The sequence below is a fragment of the Oncorhynchus keta genome, chromosome 36 (assembly GCF_023373465.1).
Source record: "Oncorhynchus keta strain PuntledgeMale-10-30-2019 chromosome 36, Oket_V2, whole genome shotgun sequence".
NCBI classification, from domain to species: domain Eukaryota; kingdom Metazoa; phylum Chordata; class Actinopteri; order Salmoniformes; family Salmonidae; genus Oncorhynchus; species Oncorhynchus keta.
In genome coordinates, this window is record NC_068456.1 from 18299481 (window position 1) to 18320844 (window position 21364).

At 44.0% G+C, this 21364-nt stretch overlaps 1 protein-coding gene across 1 annotated transcript; it reads right to left on the reverse strand.

Annotated features, from left to right (window-relative positions):
- Positions 1 to 437: 437 nt before the first annotated feature.
- Positions 438 to 19953, reverse strand: LOC118369741 (indoleamine 2,3-dioxygenase 2-like). Its single transcript, XM_035754401.2, has 10 exons — positions 19718 to 19953; positions 18282 to 18377; positions 17465 to 17584; positions 17252 to 17370; positions 17035 to 17049; positions 16810 to 16909; positions 16477 to 16594; positions 5845 to 5896; positions 4532 to 4680; positions 438 to 3812 (listed from the first exon to the last, which is right to left on the reverse strand). The coding sequence occupies exons 1-10, from the start codon at positions 19814 to 19816 to the stop codon at positions 3463 to 3465; spliced, it is 1218 nt and encodes a 405-aa protein (XP_035610294.1). The 5' UTR covers positions 19817 to 19953; the 3' UTR covers positions 438 to 3462.
- Positions 19954 to 21364: the final 1411 nt, after the last annotated feature.

Sequence of the window (21364 nt, forward strand, 5' to 3'; positions counted from 1 at the left end):
AACCAACTCTACATGAACCCGTCTTGCCCCTTCTCTCCAGTCTTGAGAGAACCCTATCTCTGTCTCCCAGTCTCTCTCTCTCCCTGTCTCTCTATCCCCTCTCACTCTCTCCCCTCTCTCTCTGTCTTTCTTTCCCCCCTCTCTCTCTCTCCTTCTCTTCCATCTCTCTCTCTCGCTCACTCTGTCTCTCTCCCATCTCTCTCGCTCTCTCTCTCTTCCATCTCTCTCTCCCTCATTCTCTCTCTCTCTCTCTGTCTCTCTCTCTGTCTGCACACAGACACACACTTCAGGAGTTTGTTAAGAATGATTGAGGTATCTGAGATCCTAGACTGCGTTGTCTTTTAGAAACAGGATGTAATCCAAGTTATAGTTCTCCTCGAAGCTGTTCTAATCCCTCAGTGTTCAGAAATAGAAAAAATTGACTTATTTTTAACATATTAAAGTTTATTGATAAGTTTTATTACTGTGTTGTTCAACCCGCAGCAGACTTTTTTTTAAAATGACCTTAAAATGCTTTTCTTAAATATCAGTTGAAAAGGTAAGCATATTTTGCAACTTCTTTATCATGTCACACGCATAAAGCTTTCCGTGTCTTTAACTTACGTACTGGCTAACATCGCACTAACTTATTCTCACCCACAGCAAGGAAATGTACTGTAAAGACATGATGAAACTCATCACTATTCTCTCTGCGATATGTATTTCACATTCTCACACACTTGGCTTAATTGATCCTCATCACAGACCACATGGTCATTCACATGATGCTATAATTCTGCAATTGATCAGCACCAAACGCCTTTGATTACCATCTCCTATATGATTACGTTAGGGGTGAAATCAACTCACCACCCAGGAGAAGCAATCCATGCACTGAACTTGCAATCTTTATATTTCTAGACCAGTGATAAATAGTAACTTTGGTAGCAGAGAGATTCAGTTGATGTAGTCACTAAAACTATACACTTACTGCACCATTAGTTTATGGACAATCATTTCAATCTCACATTAAAAATGTCACACAGACATCATGTGATTCAATCACACATCTGTTCTTGTCGACTGGGTTACCAAGTCTTTCATTATTTGGCTGTAGCATACTGAAAGACAGACACATAGTGATACCTTAAGGAAGTGCAATTCATTGATCATGTGCAATATTATGCATTTTGTACTGTTTTTACCTCACACAAAATGCATTTTCAATAAAAACCAATATAATTATGAGAGGTGTGCTGAAATGATTATGTGGTATACTGTGTGAATTGCAGGGCAGCGACAGTTTGATACAAAGCAATGTTGATGGAATATAAAAAGTTGGACTCCATCTGAGAACCGGTAGGTACATCAACATGGTACAGTACATGTCTTAATCTACTCTCTCTTCCCTGTCTTGGGGAGAAAGACTTGTAGCATGACCAGGGCTCAGCTGCAGTGTAGGATTGTGTAGAGTTCTGCCCAGTCACTCTCAGAACTCTTTCGCCCTCTCTTTCTCTAAATGTGATTGGCCCACTCTCTGGCAGGGACACTACTGGTGTGCCCTGAGGTTTGACAGTTTCCAGCCTGCCACCTGCTGCCAAGATACTGTCTGCTTGGACACCTGAATGCAAGGGTGTAATTTCCCTCTCTCTACCTCCCTCCCTATATTGCTTCATCCCTCACTTCCGGCTTGTGGAGCTAAGATCCCGAGCTGCAGTGAAACCATGGTTACTATGGTGAAACAGGTTGGATAATTGACGCAAGCTCAGTGGCTCAGCTCCCTAAGGAGCTGAGTGGTTCAGGTCCCTAAGGATATTTATAGTGTATGAGTTTAACTGTGCTTTTGTACGTGTCAACTGTCCAGGAAGAATTTGATGGAATAGAAAATCTCCCTTTATAGAACAATGTAAGGGCCTTCTCATTACCCACATCCCCATGGTGGTTAAAGCCAGGCGATGATGGCGTTTCTATCCATACTTACTCTATCCACTATTGGGATATTTAGTCATAAAAGCTACTTGACAAGCGAGCCCTCTAAAACTGCATACTGATGTTTCAAGTTGAAATGTGAGGCAATGCTGAGGCATGTAGCCTACTGCAGTTTACCACATCAGTGAAGGATTTGCTATGGCATCAGCCAGGTACTTTCATGTTAAGTGTGCTGTGCACATCACAGGACCATCCACTTTCAATCCCTTTTACCAACCCGACCCAGTACTGTGGCCACTACTACAGACAGATAACCATAAAAGAAGTCAGTGAACAACCATCATTTTTTTGGACCATTTGAGACCCCATACAAAAGCATGGCTGGTAAGACCATGTGGTTTATCTACTGTAAGCCAGCCAACATGACACTTCATGAATGAGGGTTCCTTCTCAAGCATAGAATCCTTTAAACCATGATTCAAATAACTGCTGGCAGGTTTAAGATGTACTTTGGGTAGAGTTGGAGTTCCACAATGAAGCTTACAAGGTAAACTGTTTTACAATTCAATACCTATCACAGAAACCACCACTGTCACCTAAGCATCAATGTTTTAAGATTTCTATATACCGTATACAGATGTAGGATCTTCATTTGATCACTATTTTTGTTGCTGAGAATTTTTGTGCACAGCAGGAAATGGAAAGTTGAAAGAATTCTAAAGTTTGTAATTTCCACTTTAAATGTCAGACTTGATTCACCCGAAAGAAAATTGTATCAACTTCATAAAAAATGTATTCCACATAATAATTCACATTTCCTGTTGCTTGCAGGATTATTTTACTGCTGAAGGAAACTGGCTCAAATGAAGATCCTACATCTGTATGTCTTTTATGTTAGTATGTCGATTGGGATGTACATTTTCCACAACCATAAAGTTGTGTTGTTAGGTCATAAACAACTGGCATATAAAGCATTTAGCTGTGATGGCTTAGTTGATAGCTTTACATCACGTGTCAAGCTCATTCTGCGGAGGGCCGAGTGTCTGCGGGTTTTCGCTACTCCCTTGTACTTGATTGATTAATTAAGGTCACTAATTAGTAAGGAACTCCCCTCACCTGGTTGTCTAGGTCTTAATTGAAAGAAGAAAAAAAACCTGCAGTTACTCGGCCCTCCATGGAATGAGTTTGACCGCCGTGCTCTACATCATTCTCTTGGTTATTCCTAGTCAAATAGATCATCAAACTAAAACGCACTAGGCAGTGTTGGAAGTGGGTAGGCCCTCGCCAGAACCCAATTTTCAACTAGTTTGAGTAATATTTACAATAATTATGTAGTGTTTGCCACAGCAAGAGAAAATATAATAGTCAAGCATAATGATATATACTGTATATACAGCCAATACAATGATGAAAGGTGTGCTGAAATTATTCTATGGTATACTATGTGAATTGCAGAGCAGCGACAGTTTGATACAACACCATGTTGAAGGAACATATGCTGTGTAAGTAACCAAACGATAGTGATCTATATCAGCGTTGACTCTGTGATGTGAGTCAGGTCTGTGAGATCAGTGCTCTCTGAGTGGCATCCCGGATGCTCTTCAGGAAGGGCAGTGGGCTGGAGCCTCCGGTGCCGGTTTCATCCAATGCTGAGCCTACGCCGTTGAGTGGACAGCGCATGGCACGGGCCCGGTGACCAGGTACAGTGATGTACCGGGTCACGGCAGAGAGGTGATAACTCCGCAGGTTCACCAGGGCAGACACACAGGAGTCATAATTGACGCAGAGAGAAGGGCTGGAGCAGGAGAGGATAAAGTCACGTAGAGGGGGACAGCCAGACAGAGTCTCTATCAGCTGGCGGTGGGAGGGGAGCATGTACTCCCGCATGCGCTTCAGGAAAGATGCTGTACATGGAGAGATGGAGAGGGGGAACAATTGAGGAAAAATGAGGAGAGGGGAAAGGTGCGATCAGAGGGGAGATACACTTTGATTAGAACCTGCCTTGGAATATCTAATAAAAGGGAAGAGAGACTGCAGATTCTTTCAAACAACACTATCATAAGATCTGCAAAAAATGGAGAATCAACTACCCACTCAACAGTGCATAGTTGAAAAGCTCAATGAATAGTGCCGGATCAATGCTTTTATAGAGAAAATACATACAACCCCTTTCTGTTTACGTGGCAGTCAGCAGATAGTGTGTAAAAGGTCATTCGTTGTCTAGGTAAACTTAAGATAGCACAAGGTTGATATCCCGAGGGCTCAACCGTCTAACTGCGTTCACATCAACAAACACTCTATTGTACTCCTTTCTGCAAGGTTCCATATATGTGACTTTCTGTAGATAGTAAACCTACAGGATTTCACATGCTGCGGTTGCACACAAATACCTCTAAGCTGTAAACCCAGTCTTATGACGAAGTCACACCAAGACAAGTGTGTATCAGATTAGGAAAAACACTGGCATATAATAAGAGACTATTCTTTAATTAAGCAATAAATCATGGGATAGCATGACTAATTATGTCATTTTCCACGACAAACCCAAATTGAAATATTACTGGAAATTCACTTGGAATTGTATTCAGAAACAGAGCCTTATGGGTTCAGAATGGGGTTATACCTGCATGGTCATCATGACAGATGCCCAGTAGCGCATCAAAGCACTGAATGGAGGAACTCTGGGCAGCACTTCCTCCTGACAGCATCATCGGCTCCTCAACTATACCCTCATACAACAGCCCTCCTGGAAGCATGGGGTTATCTCTCCATCTACGAAAGCACAATACAGGGTTATGCATGAAACTATTACAGCACAGAATGGGGTACATAATGTAGGGAGAATGTATAAAATCAGTTTTATTTTTAGCCAAATTCTGTTTTTTCCATTTTGTTTTTCCACGTTTCAGAATTTTTTCATTTTTTTTCAGGTTTTCTCTCTCAAAATCACACTTTTTTAATAGAAAAACAACACAATTGTATGTTTTAAGTCCACAACAATGCATAAACCACATCAGGAGACCACTTTTGAGAAAAATCATTTTTGGGTGTAGAATATACATTGAGCGTACAAAACATTAGGGAAACCTGCTCTTTCCATGACATCGACTGACCAGGTGAATCCAGGTGAAAACTATGATCCTTTGTTGATGTCACCTTAAATACACGTCATTCAAAGCCTTGAGACGTGGATTGTGTATGTGTCCCATTCAGAGGGTGAATGGACAAGACAAAAGATGTAACTGCCTTTGAACGGGGTGTGGTAGTAGGTGCCAGGAGCACCGTTTTGAGTGTGTCAAGAACTGCAACGTTGCTGGGTTTTTTACGCTCAACAGTTTCCCGTGTGCATCAAGAATGGTCCACCACCCAAAGGACATCCAGCCAACTTGACACAACTGTGGGAAGCATTGGAGTAAACATGGGCCAGCATCCCTGTGGAACGTTTTTGTCACATTGTAGTCCATGCTCTGACGAATTGAGGCTGTTCTTAGGTGTCCCTAATGTTTTGTATGCTCAGCATAGATGCTCTTTCATTCAAGTGTGCACCAACAAGAGACTTGTTTGAATAGCAGTGTTTCTGTAGCACACATGTGATTTCAGAGTTTGCTAATCAAATCATCACTGGATTACAGCAAATAATGATATAATTCTGTAATTAACATTTAATTGAAAAGGCATTTTGAAAAGCCTTTCCATCTACCAAAAGATGGTTAGCATTAGCATCTTAGCTAACTGCTAAATAAAGTGCTACAAACGTACACACAGACAGGGGCATTCCCACATTGCCTCTTCAGAAAGTTGAAAATATAAATCACTGATGCGTTTTGTTAATGTCTTATGATTAACTTGGGCAAATTAATCAAATGTCTTATAAGTTGAATACATTTAGTTGATAATTAAATGGCTTGGATATGTATGGATTGCATCATACATTACCCTGAGAAGAAGATTCTCAGAGTTCCATGGAATGCAGTGGGGTCCACATGCCCTGAAAACAGAAATATTTCAATGTTCCAATAACTTGCACAATATATATATGATTACCTCCACTGTGTACCGAACCGGTTTGGCTGAGGACCCGAGTTTTAGGAATGAAACGGACAACGAGAACGGATTGTGGACTGTGAACTGGTTGCTGAATTCCCCCCTTTCCCACAGTGTGCAAATTTCCCTTATAAATACCCCATTTGAATTCTAGTTGTGCTTTGTGTGCGTGTTTGGTTATTGAACATGGTGATGTGGAAACCCCACTCCCTTGAGCCTACTACATGTGGTGGAGAATGCGGGCAAAGCAAACCATGAACTAAAATAGCGGCAGTAGTTTTACGGCAAAAAAGAGCTTCTGAATAACAGGACAGCGATGACTCACCTCGGATTAGACAAAGATTTTTTCTACAACAAGACGACGCACAAGACATTCTCCAAACACCCCACAGGACCGACATAGCCGTTATTTGCAAGAGGAAGTGATGCAGGTACAGAGGACAAAGAGCCGGATGCCTGGTCAGGACCCTGAGAAGGAGACTGGGAAAGCTGCCATTACCGTCAATACTACTCGCCAACTTGCAATCATTGGACAATGAAATAGATGAGGTACAATCATGAACATCAAAAACTGTAATATCCTATGTTTCACGGAATCGTGGCTGAATGACAACATGGAGGGAGGGGGGGTCTGTGCATATTTGTAACAGCGGGTGCATGAAATGAAAGGAAGTCTCTAGATTTTTCTGGCCTGAAGTAGAGTATATTGTGATAAATTGCAGGCCACACTACTTGCCTAGAGTTTTCAGCTATACTTTTCGTGGCTGTTTATTTACCACCACAGACAGATGCTGGCACTAAGACTGCACTCAGTCTGCTGTATAATGAAATAAGCAAACAGGAAACCACTCACCCAGAGGGGGCGCCCCTAGTGGACGGAGACATTAATGCAGGGAAACTTAAATCAGTTTTACCTCATCTATCAACATGTCAAATGCGCAACCAGAGGGAAAACAATTCTAGATCACCTGTACTCCACACACAGAGACATGTACAAAGCTCTCCCTCGCCCTCCATTTGGTAAATCCGACCACAACTCTATCCTCCTGATTCCTGCTTACAAGCAAAATTAAAGCAGGAAGCACCAGTGACTCGGTCTATAAAAAAGTGGTCGGACGAAGCAGATGCTAAACTACAGGACTGTTTTTCTATCACAGACTGGAACATGTTCTGGGATTCTTCCGATGGCATTGAGGAGTACACCACATCAGTCACTGGCTTTACCAATAAGAGCATCGAGGACGTCGTCCCCACAGTGACTGTACGTACATACCCCAACCAGAAGCCATGGATTACAGGCAACATTGGCACTGAGCTAAAGGGTAGAGCTGCCTCTTTCAAGGTGCGGGACTCTAACCCAGAAGCTTACAAGAAATCCTGCTATGCCCTGCGACAAACCATCAAACAGGCAAAGCATCAATACAGGGCTAAGATTGGATCATACTACACCGGTTCCGATGCTCGTCTTATGTGGCAGGGCTTGCAAACTATTACAGACTACAAAGGGAAGCACAGCTGCGAGTTGCCCAGTGACACGAGCCTACCTGGCGAGCTAAATCACTTCTATGCTTGCATCGAGGCAAGCAACACTGAGGCATGCATGAGAGCATCAGCTGTTCCGGACGACTGTGTGATCACGCTCTCCGTAGCCGACGTGAGTAAGTCCTTTAAACAGGTCAACATACACAAGGCTGCAGGGCCAGACGGATTACCAGGACATGTGCTCTGGGCATGTGCTGACCAACTGGCAAGTGTCTTCACTGACATTTTCAACATGTCCCTGATTGAGTCTGTACATGTTTCAAGCAGACCACCATAGTCCCTGTGCCCAAGAACACAAAGGCAACCTGCCAAAATGACTACAGGCCCGTAGCACACATCTGTAGCCATGAAGTGCTTTGAAAGGTTGGTAATGGCTCAAATCAATACCATTATCTCAGAAACCCTAGACCTACTCAAATTTTCATACAGCCCAAACAGATCCACAGATGATGCAATCTCTATTGCACTCCACACTGAACTTTCACACCTGGACAAAAGGAACACTTATGTGAGGATACTATTCATTGACTACAGTTCAGCTTTCAACACCATAGTACCCTCAAAGCTCATCACTAAGCTAAGAATCCTGGGACTAAACACCTCCCTCTGGAACTGGATCCTAGACATCCTGATGGGCCGCCCCCAGATGGTGAGGGTAGGTAGCAACACATCTGCCACGCTGATCCTCAACACTGGAGCTCCACAGGGGTGCGTGCTCAGTCCCCTCCTGTACTCGCTGTTACCCATGACTGCATGGCCAGGCACGACTCCAACACCATCATTAAGACGACACAACAGTGGTAGGCCTGATCACAGACAACGACGAGACAGCCTATAGGGAGGAGGTCAGAGAACTGGCCATGTGGTGCCAGAATAACAAGCTATCCCTTAACGTAACCAAGACTAAGGAGATGATTGTGGATGACAGGAAAAGGAGGACTGAGCACGCCACCATTCTCATCAACATGGCTGTAGTGGAGCAACTTGAGCGCTTCAAGTCCACATCAACAACAAACTAAAATGGCAGTCGTGAAGAGGGCACGACAATGCCTATTCCCCCTAAGGGAACTAAAAAGATTTGGCATGGTTGCATCGCTGCCTGGTACAGCAATTGCTCGGCCTCTGACCACAAGGCACTACAGAGAGTGCCTGCCATCCGGGACCTCTACACCAGGTGGTGTCAGAGGAAGGCCCTAAAAATTGTTAAAGACCCCAGCCACCCCAGTCATAGACTGTTCTCTCTACTACCGCATGGCAAGCGGTACCGGAGTGACAAAAAGGATTCTCAACAGTTTTTACCCCCAAGACATAAGACTCCTGAACAGGTAGTCAAACGGCTACCCAGACTATTAGCATTGTTTTTACGCTGCTGCTACTCTCTGTTTATCATATATGCATAGTCAATTTAACTATACATTCATGTACATACTACCTCAATTGGGCCACCCAACCAGTGCTCCCACACATTGGCTAACCGGGCTATCTGCATTGTGTCCCGCCACCCACCAACCTCTCTTTTACACTACTGCTACTCTCTGTTCATCATATATGAATAGTCACTTTAACCATATCTACATCAAATCAAATCTACATACTACATCAATCAGCCTGACTAACTAACCAGTGTCTGTATGTAGCCTCACTACTTTTATAGCCTCGCTACTGTATATAGCCTGTCTTTTTACTAGGCAAGTCAGTTAATGGCCTGTTCAGGGGCAGAACGACAGATTTGTACCTTGTCAGCTCAGGGATTTGAACTTGCAACCTTCCGGTTACTAGGCTTGTTACTACGCTTTAACCACTAGGCTACCCTGCCGCCCTGTTGTTCATCTAACATTTGTTTTGCACTATTGGTTAGAGCCTGTATGTAAGCATTTCACTGTAAGGTCTACCTACACCTGTTGTATTCAGCGCACGTGACAAATAAACTTTGATTTGATTTTTTTATTTGATTTGAACCAAGCTCAATAACTAAACAGACATGGAGCACAATGGAAGCATCGGGGGCTGCTGGAGGAACAAGAGCTGGCTAACTACTGAAACACTGACGCTCACTCCCATTGAGTAAGTGGTCATAGATACATTTCTACGCTCTCTCCCGTTCGAAGCTAAAAGGTTAGCAAGCTAAGCTAACCCGCAGAGCGCAGATCAGCTGGTGGAACTGGCAGAAGGTCAACAGATGGCTTTCAAGTTTCTGTGCAGTGGACAACCATGGAAGGCTGAACTCTCCACTCGCCCGAAGGAGCCGAAAAGGGCGGAGGACCATGCCGGGACCCCAGCCAAGGATGGGAGGACACCAACAGCCAGCTCCCAGAGACAACGCCCCTTTCTGAACCTGGACAGCAGGAAATGCTATGAGTGTGGTGAGCGGGGACACATCGCCTGGAACTGTCCAAACCGCAATGTCCCGATGCCTTTGGCCTCAGCCAGTGAGGTAGCCACTGGACGTCCCTGGGGCTTGCTGATGGAATGCTGGGCTGAGGAGAGTGGTCCTTCCCCTGTCACCCCGGTAAGAGCCAACGGAAAGGACACCACTGCACTTTCGGACACCGGGAGTATGGTGACCCTGATCTGACCTGACTTTGCCAAGTCCCCGAACCTGACTGACACCGTGGCTATCACGTGCATACACGGTGAGACCAAGGACTACCCTGCCACACTCCTCCACCTACAGACCACAAAGGTACATCACACAAGGCCAGTGGGAGTCATCCCGAACCTGCCTGTGCCGGTCCTTATCGGGAGGTATTTCCCGATGTTCCACCAACTGTCGACCAGTATGTTCAGAGACGTGAGGAATGGAGAGAACCAGAAGGGAGGAGGAAGCCAGAGAGGTGGGAGGGACAACAGAAGGAGGGATGCCCGGATGTGTGGATTCCAGAGGGTGGACTACCAGGAGTCAACAGAACCCCTCTCAAAGGGTGGCTGGGGTGAAGCAAGACTGGAGGCAGGTGTGGCGACTGGAAGACCTGTTCCCGATGGACCATGAGGTGGCGCCACAGTCTGCCTCTCTAGTGGGCCAGTTCAGCACATCCCAATTGGAGGATCCCAACCTGGCCAGTGCTCTCCAGCAGGTAACTGTGGTGGATGGAAAGGCCATTGAGGGGGTAAGTCAGATCACCTACCCCCATTGTTCTATAAAGAAGAAATTGCTGTATCAGGTGGTGAAGAATAATGACGAATTCATGGAGTTGTTGTTGGTGCCCAGTCCCTTTGTACAATCTGCCCTGCAGTTGGCGCACTCCCACCTTCTTGGGGCTCACCTAGGGGTGGAGAAGACCTTAGACCGGATCAAGGCAATATTTTACTGGCCAGGTGTGAAGAGAGCAGTGGAGGATTACTGCCGCAGTGGCCCGGAGTGCCAGCAGGTGGCACACTTTTGCAGCCCCTTAATTCCCCTTCCCATTATTTCAGTCCCTTTCAGCAGGATTGCAATGGGCCTTGTGGGATCTCTACCAAAGAGTAACCGAGGGCACCAATACATCCTGGTGATTCTGGATTATGCCACCAGGTACCCAGAAGCCATTCACCTCTGCACCATGGCCACCAAGGGAATCGCACATGAGCTAGTCATGCTGTTCTCCCGAGTAGGCATCCCTGACGAGATATTGTATAAGGACTACCTAGGATAGGATAAAGTAATCCTTCTCACCCCCCCCCCCCCTTAAAAGATTTAGATGCACTATTGTAAAGTGGCTGTTCCACTGGATGTCATAAGGTGAATGCACCAATTTGTAAGTCGCTCTGGATAAGAGCGTCTGCTAAATGACTTAAATGTAATATAAATGTATATTAACTGACCAGGGAACCCCATTCATGTCGCAAATCATGAAGGACCTCTGCAAACTAATGAAAATAACCCAGTTGCGCATCTCAGTGTATCACCCACAGAACGATGGAAAGATTCAATCGGACCCTGAGCAGATGCTAAAGAAGGTGATGGAGGCGGATGGAAAGATTTGGGACCAGCTGCTACCCTGCCTGATGTTCTTGATCTGAGAAGAGCCCCAAGCTTCAACAGGGTTTTCTCCCATTGAACCCCTGTATGGGAGACAACCTCGAGGACTGCTGGACATGGCTAAAGAAGCAACCGTCGCCCCATCAAAGCATGGTGGACCAAGCCCGGATGGCAACCCTGGGGCCCCTGGTACAGGAACACATGCTGGAAGCCCAACCGTGGGTGTACAATAGAGGGGCACAACAAAGAGACTTCCAGCCAGGAGCCAAAGTGTTGCTGTTGGCCCCCACCTCAGAATGTACGTTTTGGGCCTTGAGAAGGTGGGTGAAGTCAACTATAGGGTCAGACAGCCGGGACGTAGGCATCTGACACAGATTTACCATGTGAATTTATTAAAGAAATGGAATGCACGTGATGTACTCTACTCTATTTCCCCAAAGAAGGCTACCACAGAGACAAAGCCTGCGAAGATGCCACTGGGGGAGCAGCTGAGCCAAGCACAGCAGCAGGAGCTGACAGAGTTTGTTGGCTGGAACCAGGATGTGTTCTTCAGTTAACAAGGACACACCAGGACACACCAATCTGGTACAGCACAGCATCATCACCGAACCCGGGAACAAGGTGAAGTTGAGAGCCTACCCCATATCGGAAGCAAGGAGCAAGGCCATCAGGACTAAGGTAAAACAATGCTGGAAGCTGATATTATCGAAGAGTCGAAAAGTGAGTGGTGCTGCTCCATAGTGTTGGTGCCGAAGCCAGACGGCACCTTTCGCTTCTCTAATGATTTTAGAAAGGTAAATTAAATCTCAAAGTTCGACGCCTACCCCATGCCCTGAATTGATGAACTAATCGAACGGCTAGGGACCACCCGATTTATCAGCACACTCAACCTGGCGAAGGGTTATTGGTAGGTGCCCTTAGCTCCCGAGGTGCAGGTGAAAACTGCTTTCACCACCCCTGATGGGCTGTTCCACTACAAGAAGCTGCCCTTTGGGTTGCACAGGGCCCCAGCCACCTTCCAAAGGATGATGGACTGGATTCTCCGTCTCCATCGTGAGTACGTAGCGGCCTACCTCGATGATATTGTGATCCATGGAAGCGAGTGGGAGACACATCTAAACCAGGTGAGCATGGTATTGCAGGCCTTACGGGGGAAGGGCTAACAGCTAATCCAAGGAAATGTCGGCTCGGCCTGCGGGAGGCTGAGTACCTGGGGTAAACAATCGGGAGGGGATGTGTCAAACCCCAGGTGAAGAAAGTGGAGGGGATTCGGGACTGGCCCTGCCCCCTCACCAAGAAGCAGGTACACACGTTTGTGGGATTGACTAGTTACTACTAGATAATTATTTTCCACTTTGCCTCCCTAGCCAGCCCCCTGACAGATCTGACCAGGAGACATCTGCCCGCCCAAGTGACGTAGACCGGGGAGATGGAGAAAGCCTTCCAGGACCAAAAGGGAGCACTGTGTTCTGGACCAATGCTGGTGACCCCGGACTTCTCCAAACCACTGGTGGTACAGACCGATGTGTCTGAAACAGGGGTGGGTGCCGTCCTATCACAGCTACAAGAAGGTGAGGAACACTCAGTCGGGTACATTAGCCGGAAGCTGTTGCCGCAGGAATAAATATATTCCACTGTGGAGAAAGAATGTCTAGCGTTCAAGTGGGCGCTGGAGATACTGAAATATTAGTTATTTGGACGGCACTTCACCCTCGTAACTGACCACGCGCCACTGGTTTGGATGTCACGGAATACGGACAGTAATGCCCGGGTCACCCTGGTTCCTATCCTTACAGCCCTTTGCTTTCTCTGTCGTCCGCAGATCAGGTGCAGCCTATGGAAATGCAGATGCCCTCACCAGGAGTGATGCTGGACCGCCCCTCATGGGGGGGGGGTCGCACATGTCAGGGAGAGGTGAGGGAGTGGTGATTGAAGGGAGATATCTTGCAGACCGCTGGCTTCGCCCCCAAGCCTTATATGGACATCCTGCTCCAACGAGGCAAGCCTGTGGATCATTAAGCCATGGAGTGCTTGGGGATAAAAGAGGAAGCGCGCTGCACAAATAGAGAGAGGACTGAGAGGGAAACGTGTGTTATGGAGAGTGTGAGAAGAGAGAATTATCTGTGTGATTTCCCGTTGAACCTGGACTGTCTGATTACCCCCACTGTGTACTGAACCGGTTTGGCTGAGGACCCGAGTTTTAGGATTACCCCTGGATAATGGAACGGACAATGAGAACGGATTGTGGACTGTGAACTGGTTGCTGAATTCCCCCCTTTCCCACAGTGTGCAAATCTCCCTAAAAAAATACCCCATTTGTATTCTAGTTGTGCTTAGTGCGCGTGTTTGGTTATTTAACTTGGTGCTGTTGAAACCCCACCCCCTTGAGCCTGCAACAATATATACAGTTGAAGTTGGAAGTTTACATTAACTTAGGTTGGAGTCATTAAAACTCATTTTTCAACCACCCCACAAATTTCTTGTTAACAAACTATAGTTTGTGAAGTCGGTTAGGACATCTGCTTCAGTCATTTTTCCAACAATTGTTTACAGATAGATTATTTCACTTATAATTCACTCTCTTCACAATTCCAGTGGGTCAGACGTTTACATAAACTAAGTTGACTGTGCCTTTAAACAGCTTGAAAAATTCCAGAAAATTATGTCATGGCTTTAGAAGCTTCTGATAGGCTATATTTTTTGTTAATTGGATTAATTTTGTTAATACCTGTGGATGTATTTCAAGGACTACCTTCAAACTCAGTGCCTCTTTGCTTGATATCATGGGAAAATCAAAAGAAATCAGCCAAGATCTCAGAAACAATTGTAGACCTCCACAAGTCTGGTTCATCGTTGGGAGCAATTTCCAAACGCCTGAAGGTACCATGTTCATCTGTACAAACAATAGTACGCAATGTAAACACAGTAGGACCTGGCAACCTTCATACCGTTCAGCAAGGAGACGCGTTCTGTCTCCTAGAGATGAACGTACTTTGGTGCGAAAAGTGAAAATCAATTCCAGAACAACAGCAAAGGACCGTGTGAAGATACAGGAGGAACCAGGTAGAAAAGTATCTATATCCACAGTAAATCGAGTCTTATATCGACATAACCTGAAAGGCCGCTCAGCAAGGAAGAAGACACAGACTACGGTTTACAACTGCACATGGGGACAAAGATTGTACTTTTTGGAGAAATGTCCACTGGTCGAATGAAACAAAAATAGGACTGTTTGGCCATAATGACCATCGTTACGTTTGGAGGAAAAAGGGGGAGCAAGCCAACAAACACCATCCCAACCATGAAGCACAGGGGTGGCAGCATCATGTTGTGGGGTGCTTTGCTGCAAGAGGACTGGTGCACTTCACATAATAGATGGCATCATGAGGATGGACAATTATGTGGACATATCTCAAGACATCAGTCAGGAAGATAAAGCTGGGTCGCAAATGGGTCTTCCAAATGGATCATGACTCCAAGCATACTTCCAAAGTTGTGGCAAAATGGCTTCAAGACAACAAAGTCTAGGTATTGGAGTGACCATCACAAAGCTCTGACCTCAATCCTATAGAGAATTTGTGGCATAACTGAAAACGTGTGTGTGAGCAAGGAGGCCTACAAACCTGACTCAGTTACACCAGATCTGTCAGGGAGGAATGGGCCAAAATTCATCCAGCTTATTGTGGGAAGCTTGTGGAAGGCTACTCGAAATGTTTGACCCAAGTTAAACAATTTAATGGCAATTCTACCAGATACTGAGTGTATGTAAACTTCTGACCCACTGGGAATGTGATGAAAGAAATAAAAGCTGAAATAAATCATTCTTTCTATTATTATTCTGACATTTCACATTCTTAAAATAAAGTGTTGATCCTAACTGACCTAAGACAGAGCATTTTTAATCGGATTACATGTAAGGAATTGCGAAAAACTGAGTTTAAAACTTCTTAAGGCTAGGGGGCACTATTTTCACATCCGGATGAAAAGTGTGCCCAGAGTAAACTCACTGCTACTCAGGCCCAGAAGCTAGGATATGCATTTAGTTGGTAGATTAGGATAGAAAACACTCTATGTGTGTGGGTATAACATAACTTATTTGGCAGGCAAAACCCAGAGGACAAACCATCCAGAAAATATTTTGAGGTCACTCTCTTTTCAATGGGTTTCTATGTGGATCTAGATTTCTAAGGCACTTGCTTGCAGTTCCAGCTTCCACTAGATGTCAACAGTCTTTAGAAATTGGTTGATGTTTTTCCTTTGAGAAACGAAGAAGTAGGGCTGTTCAGAACAAGGGTCGAGTCTAGTGTACTGTTGTGGTTGGCGCGTGCAACCTGAAAGCTCGCTCCACTTTGTTTTCGTCCGTTATTGAACACAGTTTATCCCGTCTTAAATTGTATTGATTATTTACGTTTAAAAATACCTACAGTTGGATTAGGAAAGTTGTTTGAAATGTTTGGATCAAGTTTACAGGTAACTAACTATATTAGATACTTAGTAGTCATGTTGCACGAGTTGGAACTGGTATTTTTCTGGATCAAATGCGCCAAATAAATTGACATTTTGGAGATATAACAACAGAATTTCTCGAACAAAAGAACCATTTGTGATGATTAATGGACATATTGGAGTGCCAACTTATGTCGTTATTTCTGACTTTTATGCCGCACCTGGTGGGTTGTAATGTGATTTTCATGTGTTTATTTGATGGGTTGCTGTCCTCAGATAATAGCATGGTTTGCTTTCACCGTAAAGCTTTTTTGAAATTTGACACTGTGGCTGGATTAACAAGAAGTTCATCTTTAAACCGATTTACAACACTTGTATGATTCATGAATTATTATTGAGTATTTCTGTTTTTGAATTTGGCGCTGCTATTTCACTGGGTGTTGTCAAATCAATCCCGTTAACGGGATTGGCGTGCGAAGGGATCACTAAGAAGTTAAATGTATTTGGCTACGACTTCAACTGTATACTACCTGGGTATGGATATGATTCACTGTGGATAAGGTAAGGATGTAACTTACTGTGCATGAGCTCAAATATTTCCTTCATCTTCCTCAGAGACTGGCCCACTTTGTAGAGGCCCTTCTGTATGCTGATGATGTCACAGGTTACCACAGCATTCATCACTGAAAACGCCCCCTAGACGTAGTTCAGGACAATTAGGACTCATAATCAAAAGCCCCTTAATGGTCATAGCGAAAGAGACCACGAAAGACAGAAAGAGATTACAAAAACAGAGAGAGAGGGAGAAACAGGGTTATAATGAGAGACAGAGAGATGTGAAGTGTGTGAGAGATACAGTACATAGATAGAGACAGAGACAAAGAAAGACAGAGACACACATAGAGACTTGCCTGTATCCCTGAGCTAGCAGCCCTCTCCACCAAAAGAGAGACCAGGAAGAACCCTTTACAGCTTTCTCCCCCAGGGAAAGAGAACAGTGTTTCCAAGTTCCTATATTGAAATGCACATGAATATCACATGGTGACCACAACAATATCAAATAGAAACCAAATGGAACCGAAAACAGGAATTTACAGGAGATGTAATTCTCATGACAGTGGTTCTGTCAAACTCACCCAATTTCCATGTCCCTGAAATAACAAGTGTAAGAAAGAATGTCAATACATTGCATGTGTTTAATAAACAGTACATAGTCCTGTCGTGTTAGTAGACAAAATGGTTGTGGACATAGGTGTAGTGGCATATTGGTACGGGTTGGAAAGAAAGTGGTGAAGTAGGTAGAGGTAAGGGATAGTGACAGACCAGGGTGTAAGGGTCAAAGGCTAAGCTCACCCTGTAGGGTCCTTGAGTCTCCAGTTGACCAGAACAGAGTCTGCATAGGTCAGGATGGGAGGCAGGCCGAGTCTCTTGGAGACCAGCCAGTAGGGCAGAGACAGGGATTTGGGGAGAGTCTAATAAACACAAACACCGAACATGCCAACAATCAATGGGACAGATTCCAGTGTTCATGTCTGAGGTTAAAGGTCACTCTGAGCTGATTTTTACCTGGGCCGGCAGGTGATGCCCCTCCTGCCAGACATACCCCATGGTGATGAAGCCCAGGGCCAGGTGAGCCAGCCTCAGCTCCCGGTGGCCCTTTAGGAGATGGGGACTCAGCACTGGCATCTGTTTACAACAATGGTAACAATGAGTCTGTTAGTATGGAGTCTGTCAGCAACACTGGTACAATCACACACGCAGCGGTGTAAAATACTTAAGTATAAATACTTTGAAGTACTACTTAAGTAGTTTTTTAGGGAATCTGTACTTTACTTTACTATTTATATTTTTTGACAACTTTTACTTTTACTCCACTATATTCCTAAAGAAAATAATGTACTTTTTACTCCTTACATTTTCCCTTACACCCAAAAGTACTCGTTACATTTTGAATGCTTAGTAGGACAGGATAATTGTCTAATTCACGCACTTATCAAGAGAACATCCCATATCCTCCCCACTGCCTCTGATCTGGCAGACTCACTAAACAAATGCTTTGTTTGTGAATTTTGTCTGAGTGTTGAACTGTGCCCATGGCTATCTGTAAAAAAAAAAACTTGCCTGGTTCGCTTAATATAACAAATGTTAAATATTTATACTTTTACTTTTGATACATTTAAAACCAAATAATTCTAGACTTTAGTCATTTTCTTTTAAAGTATCTTACCTATAACTCAAGTATGAAAATTGGGTACTTTTTCCACCATTGCACATGTCAGCACGGACATCACAAGCCCAGACACATCCATAATCACATCAGTACTGAAGCCTAAATCAAGTTTATTTGATTGTTGACTGAGATACAGTCCATGTGGTTTTTCACCTCATTGACCAGGTCTCGCAGCTGATGTGTTTGGATGAGGGGTGTGAGGTTGCTGGCCAAGTCCATCCATACCCGGTAGTAATCTGGAAGGTCTGTCTGAAATGGGCAAAGGTCATATAGCTAGATATGACAGTACACTGTTTTATCTGTGCCCTATACGCAAAAGAAGAAAATGGTTGGTTCTAGAAGTTCAAGCAAAAAAATATGTTTCTGTCTGAAATCGGAACGTACTGTAAGTTAATGAGGTGTGATGGGATAAAAGAATGCACTAAAGTAGAGAGTAGAACTGTATCTAGTCCCTCAAGTCTCTTTGATCTAGTGTTGACATTGAGCACACTGTCTCCAGTCTAAGTCAATAGAGACCAGAACAGACCAACATTCATTGCCTCACAGCTCAGTGCACGCTGGAGGGAGAAAGATCAATAGGTATCCATATAACATCCCATTCTCTGTTCTGTACAGTATCTATGCTTATCTATCTCCAGTCTCATTGTCACGTTATGATCGCTTCACGTGGATGTCAGCCTCTGTGAGTGATCTGTGTCTGAGCTAGTTTTGCTATACTGTATCTCTGTCCCTTTATTATTAAACATATCCCATTTATCATTGTTTCTGCAGTCGGCAATAAGTTCAATAATAGAAGGTAGTGAACAATGTCATGTGACAACCAAGCAGTTCCTCAAATCTAGGCGAGGGAGTTTAGGAAGTTCAATTTCCCTAAATTTACACCATGTTGATTGTCATACTGGATTTTGTTTAGAAAGAAACTAGACATGGCAGTATGGTGTGATGGGATAAAAGCATGATCTGAAGTAGAGAGTAGAACTGTATCTAGTCCCTCAAGTCTCATTGATCTAGTGTTGACATTGAGCACACTGTCTCCAGTGTAAGTCAATAGAGACCAGAACAGAACAACTGCCATTGGCTCACAGCTCAGTGCACGCTGGAGGGAGAAAGATCAATAGGTATCCATATAACATTAACCAAAGCAAACATATTTCTGAGTTTAAAATCATGGTAGCACATGGGATTTGTGGATCAAGACTTACTGGAGGAAATACTATAGGTCACTGACACAGAAGTAATTCCACACGTCTAATTTTTTCTATTGTGAAGTCGACAGACTGATATTAAATGTGGACGTAGGGTCTTTAATGTTGCTTTTCACATTCACAAAACAATACCAGGAAATTATTTGAATGGTGACTTAGTGAGTAGATCAAATTTGTAAAGAGCAGCGGAGTCTAATTTGTTTTAACAGAAAATGAAACAGCATGTAAAGGAAAATTAACCAATAATGTAATAAATAAAAAGGCAACAGATGAACCTGAAGACTCACCATTTATAACGTCATCTGTTAACAGTAATTGCAGTATTTTGAAAGTTTTTATGCTCAGCTCAAAGTACATATATAAAGTTGGAAAAAGATGCCTTACTGCTGGCTGCTCCAGGATGAATCCAAACTCCTCAGACACGAAGAAACAGTCCAGGTCAATCTGCAGTGCTGACCTGGGGAATCTCTCTCCGTCTCCCATTCTCTGTTCTGTACAGTATCTATGCTTATCTATCTCGTCTCGTGTACACGTTATGATCGCTTCACGTGGATGTCAGCCTCTGTGAGTGATCTGTGTCTGAGCTAGTTTTGCTATACTGTATCTCTGTCCCTTTATTATTAAACACATCCCTTTTATCATTGTTTCTGCAGTCGGCAAGTTCAATAATAGAAGGTAGTGGACAATGTCATGTGACAACCAAGCAGTTCCTCAAATCTGGGCGAGGGAGTTTAGGAAGTTTTTAAAATTTCCCTGAATTTACAACCTGTCATACTGGATTTTTGTTGAGAAAGAAACTAGTATTTATCATGAAGTTTCACAGAAATCTGAATCATAAGCCCATGTGCCACAATTCAGTTTACATTGCATTCCTGTATCACACATATTTCAGGTGCAAAAAATACCAATATAAAACTAACGAACCGATACAAGCCTATGGACCCACTCCCATGTAAAGCATTATTAGGACATACAGTACAGTATGTGCAGAGATGGAGAAAGGAAGGAAGAAAAGAGAGGGAGAGAGAAAGCAAGAGAGAGAGAGAGAGGGAGACACAGAGGGTTTTATTTTTGGCTGGTGTTAACCCTTTACAGACTAAAGGTAGACCCATGCTTCCCAACCGAAACAGTTCGGTACGGTTTGTGCATATATTATGATGGGGCGGCAGGTAGCCAAGTGGTTAGAGTGTTGGGCCAGTAACCGAAAAGTTGCTGGATCAAATCCCAGAGCTGACAAGGTAAACATCTGTCGTTCTGCCCCTGAACAAGGCAGTTAAACCACTGTTCCCCGGTAGGCCATCATTGTAATCAAGAATTTGTTCTTAACTGACTTGTCTAGTTAAATATCAAAAACATATATAAAAAAAAATATTGTATGGCAAGTGTTATTTGGCCTAACTATTAGCCCACACAAACACATTGAATAACAGATTCACTACATGGAACAACAGATAGTCCCCCCAAAAAGCAAGTTTCTTCTAAAGTGTTTATCTTATATCTGAGAGATATAAGAAGATCATGAAACATTTGTTGTTTCTTATTATTTTTGGCACTAAACAGTCTCCATAAATAGTCCATAAATAGTTCCAGAAATGTTTTCAACTGGTACTGGGGGACCTTCAGAGTCTTGTGAGGCCTGAGGGCGTCCTAGAGCAAAACAACCAGCATGCACCTGTTCGTGAGAGTTTCGCCTTTTCACAGAGTGGTCATATTCGTGTTCTGATGCTACAGACAGAAGTTGGTAGATCGACTGTACCGACTTCAGACGAGTCCCAAGACGCTTGTGGGGGTCATAGAGCAAAACACCACTCTAGCTCTATCAACCTTTCACCGCAGATGCGGAAGTGCGACATAGGAGGATTATCTCTAGTTTAAACTGACAGATTTTTATGGAAATTGTTTTAATTATGCTAATTAGAATTCAACGGGGGCGCAGACATCAACTCTAGGGTTTTTTAAGGCAGCGCTACGGTGATAAGAGAATTTACAATCCCAATGATAATAACAATCAATCAATAGCTCTGATTCCCG

What these genes read in the sequence shown, in the direction of transcription:
- LOC118369741 (XM_035754401.2), bottom strand. Translation starts at nt 19,816, where the DNA reads ATGGGAGACGGAGAGAGATTCCCCAGGTCAGCACTGCAGATTGACCTG. An exon ending in TGCGAGACCTGGTCAATGAG is followed by an intron (nt 17,585 to 18,281) that starts GTGAAAAACCAC and finishes TGTTGTAAACAG; the next exon opens with ATGCCAGTGCTGAGTCCCCA. An exon ending in CTGTCATGATGACCATGCAG is followed by an intron (nt 3,813 to 4,531) that starts GTATAACCCCAT and finishes CTCCATGTACAG; the next exon opens with CATCTTTCCTGAAGCGCATG.